Genomic DNA, 21,903 nt, shown 5'->3' with positions numbered 1-21,903 from the left:
TCCATTATAGTTAATAGTATTAATATGAACTCAATAATTTCCTCGATGGTCGAATTGCTCTCAGCATTTATAAGATATCCCAATGGTGGCTGAAGCTGGCATGTCTAGAGATAATAATTATGAAGTGGATGCTGTAACTCTCTCAGCTAATTCCGAGAAAGTATCCCCAGAGTATCGTAGACACGACTAGTTGGTATTGAAGCGACTACACGACTCAATGGAGTGGGTATAATTGTTCATTAATCGTAAGCAATATCCAAGATAAGATATAGTTTGTGTTCATGTTTGGACACAATATATTAAATAAATATATGAGAAGCAATATATGAGAGCCGTGATATGGCCTCTGCCTTTGATTACGGAGGGAGAGGGGGAGGCAATCGGTTCAAATCCAGTCCGGGGCATGCACCTCCAACTTCTCAGTTGTGTGCATTTTAAGAAATTAAATACCACGTGCCTCAAACGGTGAAGGAAAACATCGTGAGGAAACCTGCATACCAGAGAATTTTCTTTATGCGTGTGTGAAGTCTGCCAATCCACATTGGTCCAGCGTGGTGGACTATTGGCCTAACCCCTCTCATTCTGAGAGGAGACTGAAGCTCAGCAGTGAGCCGAATATGGTTTGATAATGTGATGATGATACTAAATAAATGTATACGGAGAATACACACGTCATTATGTAGCACCAATAAATAAGTATATAAATAAAAAAATAATCAAAGATGCAATACAAAACGCGAAAAATAACATCGTGCCTATGTCCTTTCTATTGAGCGGTTTAAAGGCAATCGAGATCAAGATGAAGTTATAAACATAAAAAAAAACATATTTTTGAAGTCGGTTACAAATGGATCTTCGAAATGTATGTGATCGAAATACTGCACTAATCTAGGTGATTGTTGGTTTTATGTGTTTGTTATTATTAGGACAAGGTTTGTACCTATAATATAAAAATTACAAATTAAAAAAAGTCAAAAAACAACACTTTTCCATACCTACTCCCACACAAACGATTCGTACTTATACTTAAAAGAGGTTAGGGGTAGGGAACCTTTAGCCCTTGACTACAATCTCACCTCATGGTAAGTGATGATGCAGTCTAAAATGAAAGCGGGCTAACTTGTTACAAGGAGAAAATCTACATCCATTTTGATTTCTACACGACATCGTACTTTAACGCTAAATCGCTTGGCGGTATGTCTTTGCCGGTAGGGTGGTAACTAGCCACGGTCAAAGCCTCCCACCAGCCAGACCTGAACCAATTAAGAAAATCTCAATCGGCCTAAACGGGGATCGAACCCAGGACCTAAGTTTTGTTAATCCACCGCGCATACCACTGCGCCACGGAGTCCGTCAAGACATACTTATTTTATCCAATATCAATACAAAACTAACATAAATGGTATCCGTTGGTCTACATATTATTTCACCGCTCAATATTTTAATGTATGTTTGGTTACCGTCCCTTTGTTTGATATTCGGTAGTTCATGTCAAATACAAATATTTGTCAGTAGGGGAGCTCGGACCCTAACCGGATCAGATTACTCTAAACTATAACACAAATGTATAATAGTTTGATTAATAGTATATACTGACATATGGGTTAATATTATATGTGAGGCTATAGATTACTAGCGAATAAATCTAACTAAATAAAAAGAAATAAATATAATTAAAATCCAAGTTTTTGTGTTATATCAAGATGGCGCTCTTATTTTTTTTTGAATGGAAATTGACAGCAAATGTCAAATCGACTACTGCATTGAAAACGTCATCAATCCGCCATTATTACCCATAGTAGTATTGCATTTTTCGGGAGAGGCTGAATATTATTTCGAAAGAATTAAAGCAAATTAGTAGATTTGTATAATCAAAAATAGTTACTTTTATTTCCGCCAGGATACAATGACTGATCCTGGGTTTTGACCATCTCCTTTCAATCTATTCAGTAGTAGCGGCTTTATAGAGTAAGAAACATCCATACAAACTTTCGCGTTTATAATATTAGTAGGATAGAAGGAGGACCAAAGTACGAGTTAGGTCAGGCTATGAAATTATGATTATTGCGATTTTATTACAGCACTAAATTGGGAAGTTGTAAGAGGTAAGTGTTGTTAGCTTTGCGTTTGGATAGCATGATAAGACACCGGTTTTGGTTATTATCACTAATATCTGACATAATTTTTTAAATAGCTAAACATTACCAACCTATTGTGAAACACTCCAATCAGCATTAGAAGTAAGTAATGGTGAGCCTAAATAATAATAAGTCAAGCATTTCACTTTGAAGATGAAATAAGCAAAAAATAATTTCTTGAAGAATTTCTTTTATTATTAACTAGTTAGCACTTGGCTACAATTTCACCTGATGGTAAGTGATGATGGAATCTAAGATGGAAGCGAGATAACTTGTTAGAAGTAGGATGAAAATCCACACCACTTTCAGTTTCTACACGACATCGTATCGAAAAGCTAAATCGCATGGCGGTACGTCTTTGTCGGTAGGTTGGTAACTAGCTATGACCGAGGCCTCCCTAACCTTGTAAATGACCTTTGATTTGAACCCATCCACCTTATAACCATTAAAAACTCACCATCACCACTAAAACCACGAAGACTTATACTTTTTATATTCGAGCTGAAAGTTGAAAATCGAATCTAGGACCTCTCTATTGAGGCCCACAGTTTTACTAACTTATAACGTAACCAGAGAGTAAGTTAAGCCTTATATGCCTGTAATTTTGCTGTTATTCTATACTCTGCAGACCAAAACATTCGCTACTTGGGCAACCCAATGGCGGGACTTACTTCCCGGTATAGGCTTTATTACAAAACATCTTTTGACTATATACTACTAAAGTAATATTTACATTTACTTATGAGATATAAACTAGACCATAAATCATACACCAGATACCTAACAGTTACCAATAACACCTGAGTTCTAAATAAACTTTCGAAGTTCCTGTACGTTCCATAGCTGTTGAAATTTCGTCGTCTCCCAAAAGACACATTCCGACTACGAATGCAAACTAGTTCACAAGTCCGCTTGATTACAATTCGCTCTTGTTTCGCGAAATTAAAACTTTTATCAACTTTGTGTACGTTTTGTCATCTCGCAAATGAACGAAGTCCTTCTACTTAATTAGACGCTTTAAAAGAAACTGCTTAAGTGTATTGCGAAAGTTTCAAAAGCAATTCCGAAAACGAAATTTACGAAGAGTTTTATTTTATAATTGAAGTTTTTGAAGACGACGCTACGTTTCTGGAGTAGTTAATGTACTCGTTTCTGTTGTAAGAGGTCATCATTTATATTTTAAGTCTTTATTAACTTTTTTTATTGAGAAAGAATTCAATAAGGAAGTTAATCTACCTTATTCTAATAAGTATACAAATCATGCCCACGTGGAATGGTGGCAAGAATACTGGCTACATTTCTGCGTTGGACAACCAGGCTGATCATTTGCGCAAAAAATGAGTCAGCCCTTCTGTCACCATTTGAGGTAACTAGCCGCGGTGAAATGGTTGAAATTTTTTTGGCACTGTAACTCCATGGTCCAAGTGTCACCATGGCAAAAGGTAACTTAACAAATATTTGTTCATTATGCCGTGGAAACCTTCAAGTCAGAGCCGCGGTTAGTTGCCTTGACTGGTGACTGAAGGTCTGGCTCATTTTTCGCGCAAAGGACCAACCTGGATGTCTAATGCGGAAATTCAACCAGTATTCTAACGACCATTCCAGTTGGGCATGATTTGTATAGTTATTAGGGTAGGATAGCTTATGTTTCTATTGTATTCTTTCTCAATAAATAAAAAAAGAACTGGAAAGGTATAATACATTAAGGTAAATTTACTCCTATAAATATGGATGTATGCTGTGCTTGTCGATTTTTCTGTGATTCACAGACCATATAAGCCGCTAAAGTGAATGGAATATTAACCATGTATTTGAAAAATGTCCAATAAAGCTATTTCCTAAATAAAAAGAGTACGTATGACAACTTTACGAAGATCCAGTTGAAAACTCTTGGATTTGGATAAATTATACTCAGAATGATAAGTGGAAAACTATCACTTAAAAAAAAGCAAAATACAAAGTGCCGCCCTGTGACCATCAATCGTAGATGTTAAGTTTCATGTGCCTTTAGTCACAGCGACAGCCATGCTTTTCAAGTCGGATCATAGCAATGCTTGGCAACAGACAAAAAGGTTGACTGTAGTAAATCGCGGTCACACAAAGCTAGACTGCTAAAATGTTTAAAATAATAGCGTATTTTTACTGCACAGTTTAGAAGCACCACATATTTTTGGCAACGTTTAATCCTGGTGACAGTATACCGAGCGTTGTAACAGTAATAGAATTGCAAACCGCTTCGCCAGGACACATTGTCTAACGGTCTATTTGGCATGTGATCTCGATGCAAATCCCCTATTGGAATTCGATGGAGGACGCCGTTTCGCAAACAAATCACAACGCACGTACACCTCGGAATGCATTTTAAATATTGAGATTGGACAGTATGTAACATGGAGATTTTGTTGCCGTCGCGTGTATTTTCAGTGCGATTGAAGAACTGTTTTATTGAGAAAGTTTTTCGAACGAATAGTACTCTTACGTATTTTATTATAAGCTTTTATTTAACTTACAATGTTTGTTTGTTTAATTTAAAATTGTATTTAAACAGTTATCCCTAAACAGATGTGCTGTTATGATGAATACGCGTGTAGTTTGCCAATGCATGGTTAGATTAACACTAACTTTAATTTTAAGCTCATCATAATTCAGTCATATTTTGCACTTCAATGGTATGAAATAGAGAAATTTGATAATGGAGATAGCGATCTAAATGAGAAAAGCGTTGTTTGAGATGAGAAAACAGTAAGTTTACAATCTTCAATAATAATTCATGAAGAAATTCGAGTAACGCACAACGAACACTGAAACATTATGTTAAGTTCGAATAACTATCTTTACTATTTTAAAGGAAGTCACTGAAGTTTCAGAAATAAGATGGCTGCATCTCGAACAAATATTGTAACGGACGAAAGTAGAGCAACATTAACTATAAAGCTACTTCCAAATTTCAGCAACACCCAAGGGAGACATTCCGAAAATGTGCACATAGTTCACAAGTGCGTTTGATTACAAGTCATTCTAGTTGCGCAAAATTGAATCTGCCTGTTCTACTCGTACAGGGATGCCATTATACACAGGTATTTCTATAAATAGCTAAAAACTTTAATTATTTATTAGCGAAGAATATTTGTGATCTTCGGATGAATCCCTTTCAATCAAAAAAGTTTTCATTACAAAACTTTGATAATGATTAAATTTAATTTGGCTATAATTTATGTTTTAAGGTCACTATGTTTTATCATTCTAAAAAATTGTTTTGTTAATAAATACTAACTACTAAGTATAACTTAGATACTCTAGGTACGCAATATTGAAATTTCTATCGTCTATATATGTCTGTTCTACTCGTACAGGGATACCTTTATAAAAATTCTAAATTTCTATAAAAAGCTAATAACTTTAATTATTTGTTAGCGAAGAATATTTGTGATCTTCGTATGAATCCATTATTAATGTTAATGATTAAATTTAATTTGGCTAGTTACTGTAACTTACGTTGTAAGGTCACCATGTTTACTCATTCTAGAAATTTGGATTGCTAATAAATAAGTATAACATAGAGTCTTTGTGTATTATCTGTTCATATTTTGTGCCAAATAATTCCAGCATTACCACCACTTTCTTAATATTGAAATATGATTTCATTTTCATATTTATGTTTCTTATGTTATTATGATTGTTATTTGTAGGTGTGCAGTAAGTATAAAAACATCTTTTGGACGACCATAAACAAGTGTTCAGATTAAACTGGAAAGAGTTTTATATAAAACTAGCTAACGTCGCGCGATTTCACCCGCGAGGTTCCCGTTCCCGTAGGAATACGGGGATAATATATAGCCTTGCTCAATAAATGGGCTATCTAACACTGAAAGAATTTTTCAAATCGGACCAGTAGTTCCTGAGATTAGCGCGTTCAATCAAACAAACAAACAAACAAACTCTTCAGCTTTATAATATTAGTATATAAAATTTGCAGTGTTAAAATAGGTATTTTGACATATGTGCGGTAGAACGTTTATCTGAAACTTAATACAAACTAGACGGTATCCTAGGCAATGTAAATATAGAGCTTGAGAGAGGATGTAAAGTCCACATCAAAAAGGCGTATCTAACGGACTATTTGGCAAAGGCTTCCGTTGGAAATCGTCATTTGCTCGATGGCCGTCGCAGTTTGCAAACAAATAGCCACCGTCGCTTTAAAATATACGTTGGCAACATTTATTTGTCAGTCTCAAATTGATTGCCTCGGGAAAGAAAGACATATCGAAACTTAAAATCCTGCAAAAACTGTAAAGACAAAAGATGATGAGAAAGAGAAAAGAGAAAAGTTGTTGTTTTTTGTACATGCATTATGTATCCAAACATTGGTATTTTTATTTTAAATCATTGAATTTTACCACTAGGTGGTAAAATTAATTATGAATTCTCCTATATAAATCATAAGAGTGGACGTACAATATTATATTATATAAATAATGTAAATCATAAGAGTGGACTAACAATTGATTTTATGACCTATTTCTTATCAATCTGATTGCCATATTCCTTTTTTATAATTATTCAAGTAGATCTGGAGGTTAGTGCATTTAATTTTTTTTAAAGCTTTTTCACTTTTTGTTACAGAAAAGTAGCGCAATCAAAGGATAACTCGGTATACCTACTCGTAGGTAGGACGTGATGCGAAGGGATGAAAATCATACTAGAAAGAGAATGTTATAACTGCAAGTGGCAGTTCGCAAGAGTTTCTCTCCTCTTGCGTACTGCAACTTGCAGTTATAACATTATCTTTCTAATATGACTTTCATTCCATCCCAGGCCAAAGAAAAGTTGCTTGAAGTGTGTGAAAGATGTAAGGACGTATGATAGACGATAATGGAAAAGAATGACAAATTTTGCCGACCCCACTAAGATAGGAAAAGGGCTCGGAGTTGAAGATTAAAATCACACTTATAATATAAAGGCGAAAGTTTGTGTGTATGTTTGTTCCTCCTTTAGGCTGCGGCTACTAAAGCGATTTAGCTGCAATTAGGAATGGAATTAGATTTTACTCCGGATTAAACACATAGGCTACTATTCAATACAAATTCACTTTGCCCGTGGGATTTGTGAAAAACTAAATTCCACGCGAACGAAGTAATGCATAGAAATAATTTAAAACAAATCTAAAATAGAACGCTTTAATGTGTTAGAGGTATGACATAGCATAGTCAAAAGCATTCTCTAATTGGCTTCAACGTGGTATTGTACTGAAACCACTGAAACTGTTTTAATATTGTGGTTAGGATAATTCTGAAACATTCACATATTAATTAGTTTGCGTGTCGCTAACCCAATTCAGTTTAGCAAACACACCTACGTAAGGTGGCGTCGAAACACCAAACAATAGTTTATTCTTGCCTCTAAATTACTGCAAGTGGTTTTAGACTTAAGATAAAAGTAGATAAGGTTTGATTTACAATGTCTTATATCTTAAACAATGGCAGAGAACAAAACTAATACGTAAATACAATAACAGGTACCGGAAATAATATCACATACAAAATTATCATGGAAGCTCTGAATTTTCATTTATTACGTTACACAGTGTCGCTGCCAAACTTAGAATTGATGATTTTCATGAATATTTCTTAGATTATCTTATCTTTTCATCCTATATTCCCAACTAAAATGAGTTATGTACACCTTCTTTTTAATGAAGGCCTATTTTTAATAGCGACTTCTTTCCGTTATAAGCGGCATATTTGGTTTCCAAACTAAAAATTTGTGGGAACTTAGAATAACTACGCTGCACTATAAATATAATAATATTTTGTGTATACTATATATATTAATATTATAAAGGTGAAGAGTTTGTTTGTTTGAACGCGCTAATCTCAGTAACTACTGGTCCGACTTGAAAAATATTTCAGTGTTAAATAGCCCATTTATCGAGGAAGGCTATAGGCTAATATTATCCCCGTATGCCTACGGGAGCGGTAACCACGCGAGTGAAATGGCGCGGTTAAAACTAGTTTATTTATTAAAGGAACTAAAATACTTACGTCCATGCAATTATTGATATTATTGGTGATCTTCACATCAACCTCCACAGTTTCCCCGACCTTCAGTGCTGGTGGGAGGGCGAAGTCCAGTTGTATAGGGCGGAATACGTTGATGGTCCTCGGGGCAGAGAAGCGGAGACCACGGTTGGACAGTGAGAGAGCCCACAGCGACCAACGGCCAGCTTCGGAGGGAGCTGCTATTGTGACACCGTCGGTTGACAGTTGCGTACTGTGAATAAAATATACAAAGGTTAGTTTGAAATTAAAAAAAAATATATTAGTAAATTAGATTTATCATCACCATCATCATCATCATATCAGCCGACATATCTGCCGATAGCCGCTGCAGGACATAGGTCTTTTGTAGGGACTTCCAAACATCACGATCCTAAGTCGCCTGCATCCAGGGAATCAATCCCTGCTCGCTTTATGTCGGCACTCTACCTGGTGGGTGGTCGACCTACATGCGCTTTATTACCATGGGACCTCAACCACCCTCAACGTCCTTCGGTTCTTCGGATCCATCGGAACTATATGTCTGGCACATTGCTACTTCAACTTTGCGACTCGTTTAGTTAGTAAACCAGATTGATATTGGACAAAATGTGACAAGAAGAGATTCCATAATGTAGACAAGAAGAAGAATAACTGTAGATGCTTATAATTGTAGCGGCAACTGATTGACATTACTATGTCAATTAGAACAAGAACAATTCTATCCCCTGCGGCCAATTTGCTACATAATTTACCTTGTACGTGGGAAATATTTCACAAGTGTTTATGTATTTCTCCAGTTTATATATGTGCAATTGTGCATAAGTCTTAATAGTGTTCTAGTGTCTGTGCTGACACTGGTAGAATATATTTTTTCACTATTAGGTATAGCAAGATTCGATATTTTCGGAAAGACATCAGAAACAAGAATGATGCCAATGCTTTTTTGAGGTGTTTTCAATCAACGCGACTCCTAACTTCTGATTGTATGAAACCAATATGTTTATGAAACCACTGATGAGGCCTATTTTGTTTTCGCTTATCAAAGATCTGAAGTCGAATAGGCTGAGCATTGCACCAACGATCTAGCTATGTTAGGAATTCTTTACACAATAAACTAAATAACAAAATGTTGTTACTCAATTAAGGGATCATGGAAAACGTGGAACACGATATTACGGTAATATCATACATGCATGCTACAAGCCCGAACAAGTTACTGTATGATAATAATTAAAGTGAACAATGCAATGATTTTATCGAAAAACAATATCCGCAAACCAATTTGATGGGTTTAACTGACATTGTAGAAATAATGAACGCAATATTGAAAATGGTTTTTTGGCTTTCGGCGATGTATTGCGTCACTGATGCTGCGGTGTGGTGGTAATAAAGTGCTTATTATGTTGATTTTTAATTAACATGGACGCTATTAATTTGGGGCGATTATGGTTTATTGGCATGATGAGAGTTTGGGGGAAAAATCCAATATATTTTTAAGAGCTTCATAAATAGAAACTTTTCTTATTTAATTACAAGTAAGCCCTTGACTACAATCACACCTGATGGTAAGTGATGATGCAATCTATGAAAGATATAATGAAAGTGGGCTAGCTTGTAATGAGTAGTATGAAAATCCCCACCCCTGAATGAAGTGTAGTCAATTATAAAAATAATATAAATATCTATATAAATGAATGAATGAAATGCGCTGTTCGTTAGTCTCGCTAAAACTCGAGATTAGATTACTTAGATATATTAGATAGATAGGGAAGATAGATTAGATTGGTAGGGAAGAAGTGCACTTAAGTCAAAGCGAAGCTTGACTGGGTCCGCTAGTCACATCACACTATCACACTAATCACACTAATATTATCACACTAATATCACACTAATATTATAAAGGCGAAAGTTTGTGTGTAAGAGTGAAAGTGTGTAAGTGTGTAAGTGTGTAAGTATGTTTGTTCCTCTTTTACGCTGCGGCTACAGAAGTGATTTAGCTGAAATTTGGTATGGAAATAGATTTTACTCTGGACTAACACATAGGCTACTTTTCATCCCGGAAAAATCCATGGTTTCCGCTGGATTTGTGACTGAATTCCACGCGGACGAAGTCGCGGGCGTCCGCGAGTGTTAAATAAAAACACGAGATGTCTAGAGAGAGGAAAAACTACTCCTTAAAAGAAGTTGTATAAAAAAAATTGCACGGTGTACCTAAAAAGTTCAGAAGCTCTTCAATTGACTATAATTCCATCAGACGTCACGTGGCATTTCATTTGCTGGAACGTTTGCCCCAATGATAGCATTCCAGCTCGGACGTAGTTTGTCATTCGGTAGCGTATAACTTACAGCTTACAGAGGAGTTGGCAGTTAGTAGATTTATGGGAGCTGCTTGGACTAGTCTATTTTATTTGTATTATATGTTACACTTTCTAATCTAACGGACCCTGCCACAGATGATATAGTATCTATACTAATCGGAGCTTTTATAGCCCAGTGGATATGACCTCTGCCTCCGATTCCGGAGGGTCGAATCCGGTTCAGGACATGCACCTCCAACTTATCAGTAGAGTGCATTTTAAGAAATTAAATATCACGTGTTTCAAACGGTGAATAAAAAACATCGTGAGAAAATCTGGATACCAGAGAATTTTCTTAATTCTTTGCGTGTTTGTCTAAGTCTGCCAATCCGCATTGATCCAGTGTGGTGGACTATTGGTCTAACCCCTGTCATTCTGAGAGGAGACTCGAACTCAGCAGTGAGCCGAAAATGGGTCGATAATGATGATTATGATCTATACTAATATTACACATAGGTAAAGTTTGTGGTGTTGTATGGGTAATCTCTGGTTCTACTGAACCGATTTTGAAAATTCTTTTACCAATAGACAGCCACATTATTTACGAGTGTTAAAGGCTATAATTTATCTCTGCATTCATACCGCAACGCGAACTACGCGGGTTAATCGGCGGGGCGTCAGCTAGTATTTTATATAATAATTATAGTATATAGTTTATTAATGAGTAGGAATTAGCTGACTGTAATTTGAATAAAATTAATAAAATTGAGCTATGCTGATCAGAAATGAGTAACAGAACACAAAAATGTACGAAATCTACGCGACTAATACTTGCAGTGCACTAATCTATACTAATATTATAAGAGTTTGTTTGATTGAACGCTCTAATCTCAGGAACTACTGGTCCGATTTGAAAAATTCTTTCAGTGTTAGATAGCCCATTTATCGGGGAAGGCTATAGGGTAACGGGAACGGGAACCACGCGAGTGAAACTGCGTGGCTTCAGCTAGTGTAATAATAAATAGAATACATTTTTAGTTGTACCGTGATAAAAGTGGGTAAGCTTTATAATTGGAACCAGCTATACAAAAAACTATCAGTAAAATTAGACCAAACAGTAAAATGCTCGAGGATTATTTCAGTAGCAATTCACACCGAATGTGTAATTCACTGCGCCGCGTCCAATTCGCACTGTTGCTAGCAACGTTGCTAGTCAGTGCAAATTGCAATCAAGAGGAAGCTTGAATATTTGTCTGTTTGGTCTAATATGACCTTGATTGGTCGACACATGTACTTTCTTTTACTTCAAAATCCTATCATCACGTTAGGCCGGGTGTACATATCATGTAACGTATAATGTAATTATAATTGTCTGTGTGAATTGTTTTGCTAATATTCATCATCATCATTAACCCATATTGGCGCACTGCTGAGCTCGAGTCACAGAGTGAGAGGGGTTAGACTAATAGTCCACCACGCTGGCCCAATGCGTATTGGCAGACTTCACACACGCAGAGTATTAAGAAAATTCTCTGAGCAGGTTTCCTCACGATGTTTTTCCTTGGCCGTTTTGAGACGCAAATTTCTTAAAATGCACACAACTGAAAAGTCGTGTGCATGCCCCGGACCGGATTCGAACCCACACCCATGGGAATCGGAGGCAGAGGTCATATCCCCTGGGCTATTACGGCTCATTGCTAATATATTCTACAAACGCTCGGGTATCATCGACTATGGGTATACGCTTTACTGTATTTACACAGTACATTATTAATGCATATGGAGCCGGCCCAAAGAACTCCTAAACAAAACCAAAAAAAAATACTGTCCAGATAAACTCACGTATAGTTAAAGCACTTCCACATCCACAGCCGGTCGTGAGTGGCAGGGGGCACGAGGTGCGCGGGGGGGTGCGGGGCGGGGGCACTCCTTTGTCGGTACAGCACTCCGCCGCCGCAGGCGCCGCCTCCGACGAATAACGACACTCCTGCCGATACGAACTCCGGGCCTGGCTGCTCTTCGTGTTCTGGTGGCCTGTAAGGAAGAATTGTCTCAATATTTTCATTATATAAACTAGCAGACCCGAAATACGACGACTATCTTAGCATTTCATAGATTCCCCATATGGGTGGCGGTTCCATCATGTTGCAGAGAGAAAATCTCCTAGCAGTGCCCCGGACTTGTCACCAAAGGGTGTAGGGCTAAGGTTGACGGTCACACTCCCCTTCTTCGCTTGTGTTGTGCTCCCTGCCTAGCCAAATCTGGTAAGATCTTATTAGAGGTACTATGAATACCCGTTCTTATACTGAGCTTTTTATTTTCAATTTTCAGCCCGGAGTTGGAAAGTTGGTGATGTCAAATCCCAGTGCCTCGCAGAGTCATAAAATGAAAAAATTATCACCCTAAACTAGCTTACTACCACACTAGATAAGTGTGGTGGGTGAAAGCACCATATCTTATCCTCTTTGAGGAGGCCTGGGCCTCTAGCCATGTTATCGATATTTATAAACGTTAAAAATTCGGAAACGAAAAAGTGTATATAAATGATATTCTAAATCTAATGAAAAAGTTTATATGAATGGTATAAATGGATCACGTGATGAACAACCAGTTAATGGGGAAAGTTAAGGTAAACTGTTTTTTATTTTCATATTTATAAATATTATGTACCACTGTTTTTGAAAATACTAACATATATTTTTGTTACTAAGTTCTAAAATTATGTAGAGAATGCTTAAAATAAATAAATATTAGATTTGATATATGACACGTGTGGACGCGGCTTAATACTGTGATGCTGTCTTTACAGTGACACAATTTCGCCGCAATAAGTCTATTGTCAATAACATAAAAGGAGTTCGATCGCGTGTGTCGAGACGTATGGGATAATAGCAATATCCGGGCAAATTGAGTTCTGACAAACCGACTGTATGATGAATTGTATTTTAATTTCAGCTCGAGTTATTTTTCAAATGAAGAAAAATACGTTTGAACAATATCGACACTTATATTTGTGTGATGAGCATGAGTGTTTTCCAGTGTCTGTGTGTATTATATAAGTATTTATATGTAGTATATAATTGTATATTAATATTATAATATCGACTATCTTAGCACCCATAACACAAGCTACTCTGTATGCTTACTTTGGGGCTAGATAGTGATGTGTATTGTTTAAGTATATTTATTTATTTATTTATATATCGAAAAACTGTGGTAGCCAGACTTTTGCAATCTTATAAAAGCTGAAAGTGTTTCAGCCTATCCTTCTGTCATACCTAAGTACGGTAGGCGACTATGGAATTTGGCTCATAGCGACTTTGGAACATAGCGGGTAGCAAGGATCCAAACCTAAAACCTTCCAAGTATTAGTCAGTAATATTTTAAATTATTGTCCTTGGCAAAACAAGAAAAATTGTGTAGGTACCTGAAGACAGACACTTTAAACATTTAAACTCAACTCAAAATATACTACTCACTTTTGGATATGTTAGATGATTTTGGAAATAATTTGTTAAGTCTAAATAAGATAGCTCTTCCTGGCACATTACTATGTAATTCTTAAATTCACCAGCCTAAATACTAATGCACAGATATCTAAATAAGCTAAGGTGTATTTTACCACCTTACTCTAGTCGGAAAAATAACCGTCATTTAAATGATTTTTTTGGTAATTTGTGTCACAGTCAAAATTTATCCATTGCTTCTTCTTGGCACGACACACAAACTTGAAAAATCATGATCTACCGAACTCGTTAATCAAAACTAATATATAAATATATTATCAGGTTACCCCCGGAAGCTGTAATTTATTGATCCGGTATCAGCTTGCAGTGTTTCATGTCCTGTCTCGCGGGAGCACGTCATTAATCAGCACCAAAATACGCTCCTACATTGATTGATAAACGATAAGTGTATTTCTCTTACAATTAATATTGAAAACTCAAAAATACTATAACATATAGTATTGATGGGTAACACGCATTGGTAGCTGACTGATTTCTGCGCAACGATGGATTGGTCTATTACCTAGGCTGGTTTTAGAGTCACGCTGACAAGACGCTGACCGTCGGCGCTGACAGACGAAATGTATGAACTCCTAGGGAGCGTTTCAGAATAATGCATAGCTATCAGCGCGTGCAGTATTCGGCGTGCTACGCGCTGCGCTGTCAGCGCCGACGGTCAGCGTCCGGTCAGCATGACTGTAAAACCAGCCTTAATCTCTATTTGGTACGAATCTGTATCTGTATCTGTAACGCAATTTATGTATTTATTTTTTTTATTGAGAAAGAATACAATGAGGAATACAATGAGGAACTAAGTTATCCTAATAACTATACAAATCATGCCCACGTAGAATGCTGGCAAGAATACTGGCTGCATTCCGCGACAGCCAGGCTGATCCTTTTCGCAAAAATTTGTATTTATCTTTTTAACTCAATAACTCAATATTTTTAACTCAATAACTCAATACTGACGAGTGTGTCAGCAGTGCCCTGTCTGATCGGACACCACTCTATTCGCGCAAAAAATCACAAAACCCCGAACCAGACCTTTGAATAGCTCGTGGTCACACGACATCTCTGCCTCCTTCCCTCGCTACTTCTAGCCATGTTACTTTGCACTTACGTCTGATGGACATCAAAACGCGTGTCAGGCGGTGCGCGCGCGCCGATCAAACACATCAGGGAGTCAGTGGGCGCCAGCACCCGTAACTGTAGCGCTGCCCGCGGATACCACCAGCGTCGCTCTTCCACTGCTACCGCTACCTGAACAAGATGGTAGAAAAATATATAGATTACTACTATTGGGTCCTATGTAACTACTATAGGGTAGATCCTACTAGAGGGAGTATGTTGAGGAGTCAGGTTTTTTAAGATGCTCTGCTGTTTCATAAAAGTATTATATAAGTAAAAATTCTTCTTTTAAAGTAGGCATTTTTAAGCACTTTTGAAACATCGAGTTTGACTGTTAATAAAAATCTATCACCTGAAAGCAGGTTGGGCTAAAACGGAACTGGCAATAAACTCAACGGTTGCTCTTTTAAAATCATTATTCGTTATAATGTTCTTGTATGAAGATGAAAGTCGATTATAATGATTTGAGTTACTTAAGAAATTACGACTTTCTGAGTGAATACTTCATCATCATCATCATCATATCAGCCGATAGACGTCCACTGCAGGACATAGGCCTTTTGTAGGGACTTCCCGATACTACTAATAAATACTTAGAAGTATATTTTTGTTTGCCAGTAGTACCTCTTTTTCTGTCTACGAGAAGATACTAGTAAGATATTTCCTAAGGTTAACCACCAAGACGGTAAAGGTACCTACTAGTCTCTATCCTGCGTCTTCTTGAATCAAGATTTCGCCAGCACACAGGAAAGAGAGTAGTAGGTACCTTTACCGTCTTGGTGGTCATCGATAGTAAATATTAATCTCATTGGGAAATACTAGAACTTTGCCAATTAAAAATTAGTAGACTCAAACATAAAGTCGAAAATAAAACCTTCAAAGGTTCCAATTGCAAGTAGCAACTTCGCTACAATTATCTATCAAAAAAACGCAATTTAACCTAGTTTATTAAAAAAAAACTAGCGACGTAGTTCTGTTAACTTTGCTTTGCAAATGTAATATATTATTGAAACAAAATAATTTGTAATTCAATAAAGTAAACAATCAAAGATTACAAACAAAATACTCCCAAAGATCTCCCTCATATAATATTTATTTTGATCGTAAAGCTATTACAAATCAAAGCCTCCAGGAATTCGAACTGACCCCAATTCTAATTAGTGAGTTTGTTTTGGAAATATCCTTTGAGAGGTTTAGGCTTTATTTGATTAAAATAGATTGAATTACGTGTTCCTTCTAATCGTTCGTTCAATCAAAATATTATGTACTCTTATTTTTGATAGAAGTTGTTTATTTCATTCATTATTTCTTCTAATTTTACTGCCCTTATAATGTGAAAAGGGTAATTATGGTAAGATTTTCATAGCTTAATCGCTGGATCTCCATTCTCCAATCCAAAATTGAGGCGATATTTTATTTTATATACTAAAATAAATCAAGTATCTTTTATATTAAATTAGCCAACGCCCCGCGGGTTCGAGTTAGATTACGCGGATAAAATATAGCCTATGACACTCACAAATAACGTGGCTTTTAAATAATAAAAGAATTTTCAAAATCAGTTTAGTAGATTACCCCTTACAATACCACAAACTTTAGCTCTTTATAATATTAGTATAGATTCAGATTTTGGCGGAAACAACAAAGTCACTATTTGTATACATATCTGTAAAACTATTCTTGTATTAGTAATCCCAGGCTTATTGTAACGTTCAAATAAAAGGTGACAAATCCAGCAATATTCTAAACGAGACGTATAACGACTGGATCATAAATTTCGTGTTTATGTTAACATTTTCCTAAATACCAATTCCAAACTAAACAGGCCATATAAATAAAACGAAGTGGCGCGAATTATTCGCGACGTCCCTTTTAATTAGCAGGAATAGCACCTTCAGCTTATTCCGTAGGACCTTTTGCTCTGACAAATTTTATATTTAATCGCCGCCTCTCGTAATTAGAACAATTACGTGTACTATCGTTGGGGAAAGCGTTTCTACAAATAAAATGACGTCACAGGTTAGTTTGAAATCCTGTTCCAGAAACAATAATAATTGATCACGGCCGTGGGTTCGATTCCCGCAACTGGAAAATATTTGTGTAATTAGCCATGGGTGTTTTTCAGTATCTGGGTATATTTTTACATTATTTAAGCACGAGTATTTCTATGTTGTATATAATTATATAAGATCAAATCAATTTGTGTTTGTTTAACTTAAAACCCCACGAAATTAAATGAAGCCATGAAACCTACAATGCAGTTACCATTTGAATAGGAGAGTATTCATTACGCCCGAGACATAACGACTAAGTATAGGATTGGGATAACTCTAGCCTTTCCCTTTAATAGGGTAATAGAAGTAGGGTAGTTAATTTGGCAAATAATTTGATAATTAAAGCTGGAGCCTTTGAAAGTTAAAGTGTGTTTTTTTTTAATTTTTAACGAATTTTACAAGTAATAACTATTTTATTATTGGATTACTGTCTACTGTTGATAATAATTTGTCACAATTATCCAGATTGTTTCTCATACAATCATACAACTGAATACTGAAATGAGATGATTAATGATGATCAATTAACAACCTTATCTCTATCTAATAAGGTTCACCTTTACGCAGTAGACAAATAAACAGACAAATAGACCTCGGAAAGAGTGGTCGGATTCATCATCGAGGGGTGGTGCTTCGATCCCAACTCTGTTGGAATATTGTCCTATTACAGTCTTTCCCGACTACTTGGTGAGGAATGTGAATATTGGTAATATTTAAAAAATATGGGGAATATTCTATATAAAAAAAAAATATGAGACAGGGTTAGGTAACAATGATTATTTAATCAACCTTATCTCATGTAATAAGGATCACCTTTTATGCAGTAGACAAGTGAACATGATACTCGTATAGAGTATGGTGTTAATCAATAATCAACCTTATGTTCATGGGATAAGGCTTACCTCCTTATGCAGCAGTCGCACGTGGAAACTGGCGACGTCACTGACAGGCTCCCCGGTCTCCGTGACGTAATACACGAGCAGCGAGCTGACCGGCGCCATGTCAGCTGTCACGGGGAATCTGAGTGGAATAAAGTTTATTGGAGTTAAACTTGGATTAGATAATTTAATCACTTTGGGAGGACAGTTTGGTTTTGTTTGTGGTGGTAAGGTACAGACAGGCGCATTTGGTTTCTCCTCATTGCACAAAAATCACTCGTGCTGTAATGGTTCTCATTACATGACAGTTCGACTGCAAGGCGCTTGATGTCCTCGGTCTACTTAGTGTGAGCGTCGCACAACACTGCGCTTTCCGGTGCAGGGTCGCCAATCTTGCACCTTGGGACCCCAACGTCCATCAGCTCTTCGAACTATGTGGCCTGCCCATTGCCACTTCAGTTTTACTACTCGCTGAGCTAAGTCAGTGACATTGATCTCATTTCTGATTCGATCACACAGAGGAACTCCAAGCATAGCTCGCTTCATTGCCCGCTGAGTGACTTTGAGCCTTCTAATAAAGCCCAATAAGGGTATAGTAAAGTTATAGTATACTCCAAGAGAGCCCTGATAGTGCAGTGGATATGACCTCTGCCTCCGATTCCGGAAAGTGTGGGTTCGAATCCAGTCCATTGCATGCACCTCCAATTTTTCAGTTGTATGAATTTTAAGAAATTAAAATCATGTGTCTCAAACGGTGAAGGAAAACATCGTGAGGAAACCTGCATACCAGAGAATTTTCTCAATTTCCTGCGTGTGTGAAGTATGCCAATGCAATTGGGCCTGCGTGGTGGCTTTCCCCTTTCATTTTGAGAGGAGATTCGAGCTCAGCAGTGAGCCGAATATGGGTTGATAATTATTATTATACTCGTAGAAGGTAGGTACTGTATAAACGTAGGCGCTCAACTACGTAGTATTGCGGCTATATCACAAAACGGATAACGATGTCACCGCGGGCTATGGCACGAACACGACAACCGATATGGCTTGTCACCCACATGTATTGTCATAACCGCTTTGTTTTGTGTGCCTACCCGCTATTTTTAACATACGTAACTTTTATGTATTCGAGACGCAAAATAACACACGTCGGAAAGTTTTTTCAAAATTAATATTCGCCCTAATCCGTCAGTAAGTTTGTTATTTAACATACGTAACTTTTGTATATTCGAGACGCAAAATAACACACGTCGGAGAGGTTTTTCAAAATTAATAATTGCTTTATTCGTCGGTAAGGTTTTAAACTCACTACGGCCATTGTCTACCGTCAGAGCAGACCTGACTCTATTGGTATTACTGAAAAGCATTAGTTAAGACCCGTGATATCCCAATGAATATGACCTCAGCCTCCAATTCCGGAGGATGTGGGTTCGAATCGGGCTCGGAGCATTCACTACCAACTTTTTCAGTTGTGTCCATTTTAACATTGAATATCACCTGCATGCCAGAGAATTTCCTTAAATCTCTACGTGTGTCAAGTCTGCCATTCCGCATTGGGCCAGCGTGGTAGACTATTGGCTTAACCCCTCTCATTCTGAGAGGAGTCTCGAGCTCAGCAGTTAGCCGAATATGGGTTGATAATGTTGATATGATGATTAGTTATATAGTTTATTATTATTTGTTGCAAATACAAAATCATATTGCTAGCTGCTTTTGTAAATTCAAGCTGTGAATGATTTGACTTACTGCCCAATTAATCATAAAGACTTTGGGCACGCCGATGAAACAATGGGCGGGGATCGAACCGATGATCTATCAGTTGAGAGTCTGGCTTTTTGAACGTGGAGCTATCGACAGACCATTTATCGTCAACTAACAGACTTTTCCTCGTGGAAAGTCTTAAAAAATAGACTATTCTCCTCATAAAGAGTCTAGCTATCATACTATCATACTCGTGTTAATATTTATACATGTTTCAAATTCGACAGTTAGTTTCAGAAATAAGCCTCACTGTTAAAGACATGGGCCTGTTGCGAAGGGTTCTCACGAAGCTGCTGACTGAAGACACGATTTCTCACAATATAATTTAGAAAATAAAAAATACTTGGAATATTGAGGATTTTCTTTCCATAATCGGCTACCACACTTTTAATTTATAAACAAATTAAAATAATTTATAACATCTCTAACAATGTATTTTAGTACGTACGTAATAAATAAATAAACAAACACGTCTTTTTATTTAAGATATTGATTGGTATATAGATGTAGAGGTGTCCTAATGCATTGCAATAAGTGCGAAAGAGCCCTTGCCGTATTTTAAAAATAAAGATGATTACACACTCCAGTAAACACAATCGCACCATAGCTATGGGATTAACCTGAATCGAATTTACAGGCCGGTAATTATTCTTTGGGCCCACTCAATTTTCAATTCCCGCTTCCGTACCGTGTAATTAAATGGACCAAATTTGTATCGTTTTCGTTGCAAGTACGTACCGATTATATAGTAGAAGAGCTAAATTTTATTTTGTCTAATGTTTCATACTTTTTGACAAGAATTTACGTTAGGTACCAATACGTATATGGTAGATTTATTTGCATATTTCTATTAAACTCTCTCAATACATGCCGATAGACTAAAATATGAATGGTGATATGATTTTAAAGAAAAACCACACCTATATTGTTGACAATATTTAGTCATTCATGCTTTTTATTCCTCCTCATACTACCATACATACGGAATAAGCTTATCTCGCGTAAAAACAGATTTCAATATAGTCTGTGGAACTCGACTGCTCTTTGGCGATGATTTTTATTATGTTGATATTAATATTTTATTCAATAAAAAAATTGCCTTCCGTTGCAGGGATTTTGAGTCCAAGCAGCTGGTGGTACGCGCCCAAGAGACATAAAACTACTCACGATTTTCGTCTTTATATTACTAAACTAGCAGTCGATCCGCGGTTTCACCTGCGTAGTTCCCATTCTCGTGGGAATGCGGGGATAAAACATAGTCAATGACACTCGCAAATAACGTGGCTTTCTATTGGCAAAAGATTTTTTAAAATCGCTTCAGTAAGTTTAGAGATTACCTACCCCCTACAACTTCAGAAACTTTTTCTTTTTATAATATTGGTAAATAAGGTTTAGTATGGTAGGATTATTGTAACGGATCCTTTATCCAACAGCCAAGTAAAAGCTTATTATTGTTGGTTATTTTTTAAGCACTCTGCATTTACGTTATCTATCTCTTAGGCTATGTGTATTCCATTTCAGAGTAGGCATTAATGATCCCCCTTTTTTTAATAACCTCGTAAATCGTTTCGGGATTTATTGATTTCGGGACCACTTCAGCGACAAAGCGCTTCGCATTTTATTGCTTTTAAAATATGCGCGAAAAGTTCGTTATTGACTTTGTAGAAAATACAAACCGTCCCGCCTTTACCTACGTTTTATTAAAAAAGCCGAAATGAAAGTTAGTTTCATTTTTTTTTTCGGAAATAAAAAGTAAAATATCGGATAACTTTTTCAGGAAAAAAATTAAAATACCGGAATAGGTGGCAAGGGCAGGGCATCTTTTGCATCCCATTTCTTTAACCAGTTTGACAGCCTCCGTGGCGCAGTGGTATGCGCGGTGGAATTTACAAAACGGAGGTCCTGGGTTCGATCCCCGGCTGGGCCGATTGAGATTTTCTTAATTAGTCCAGGTCTGGCTAAATGCTAGTTACCGCCCTACCGGCAAAGACGTACCGCCAAGCGATTTAGCGTTTCGGTACGATGTCGTTTAGAAACCGAAAAGGGGTGTGAATTTTCATCCTCCTAACAAGTTAGCCCGCTTCCATCTTAGACTGCATCATA

The 21,903-nt window shown here is 36.8% G+C and overlaps 1 protein-coding gene across 1 annotated transcript in view; it reads right to left on the bottom strand.

Moving 5' to 3' along the window:
- Nucleotides 1-21,903, bottom strand: part of LOC112048003 (C3 and PZP-like alpha-2-macroglobulin domain-containing protein 8) — a 242,446-nt gene that overhangs the window by 17,935 nt on the left and 202,608 nt on the right. Inside the window, exons 10-13 of the mRNA XM_052883732.1 lie at nucleotides 18,067-18,184; nucleotides 15,103-15,242; nucleotides 12,316-12,507; nucleotides 8,180-8,408 (exon numbers count right to left, since the gene is read on the bottom strand). Coding sequence (XP_052739692.1) covers nucleotides 8,180-8,408; nucleotides 12,316-12,507; nucleotides 15,103-15,242; nucleotides 18,067-18,184 — 679 coding nt within the window. The remainder of the gene's footprint in view (nucleotides 1-8,179; nucleotides 8,409-12,315; nucleotides 12,508-15,102; nucleotides 15,243-18,066; nucleotides 18,185-21,903) is intronic.

The sequence above is a fragment of the Bicyclus anynana genome, chromosome 10 (assembly GCF_947172395.1).
Source record: "Bicyclus anynana chromosome 10, ilBicAnyn1.1, whole genome shotgun sequence".
In the NCBI taxonomy this organism is placed as follows: Eukaryota; Metazoa; Arthropoda; class Insecta; order Lepidoptera; family Nymphalidae; genus Bicyclus; species Bicyclus anynana.
Note: the sequence above shows the minus strand (reverse complement) of the source record. Positions and strands in the feature narration are given on the sequence as shown.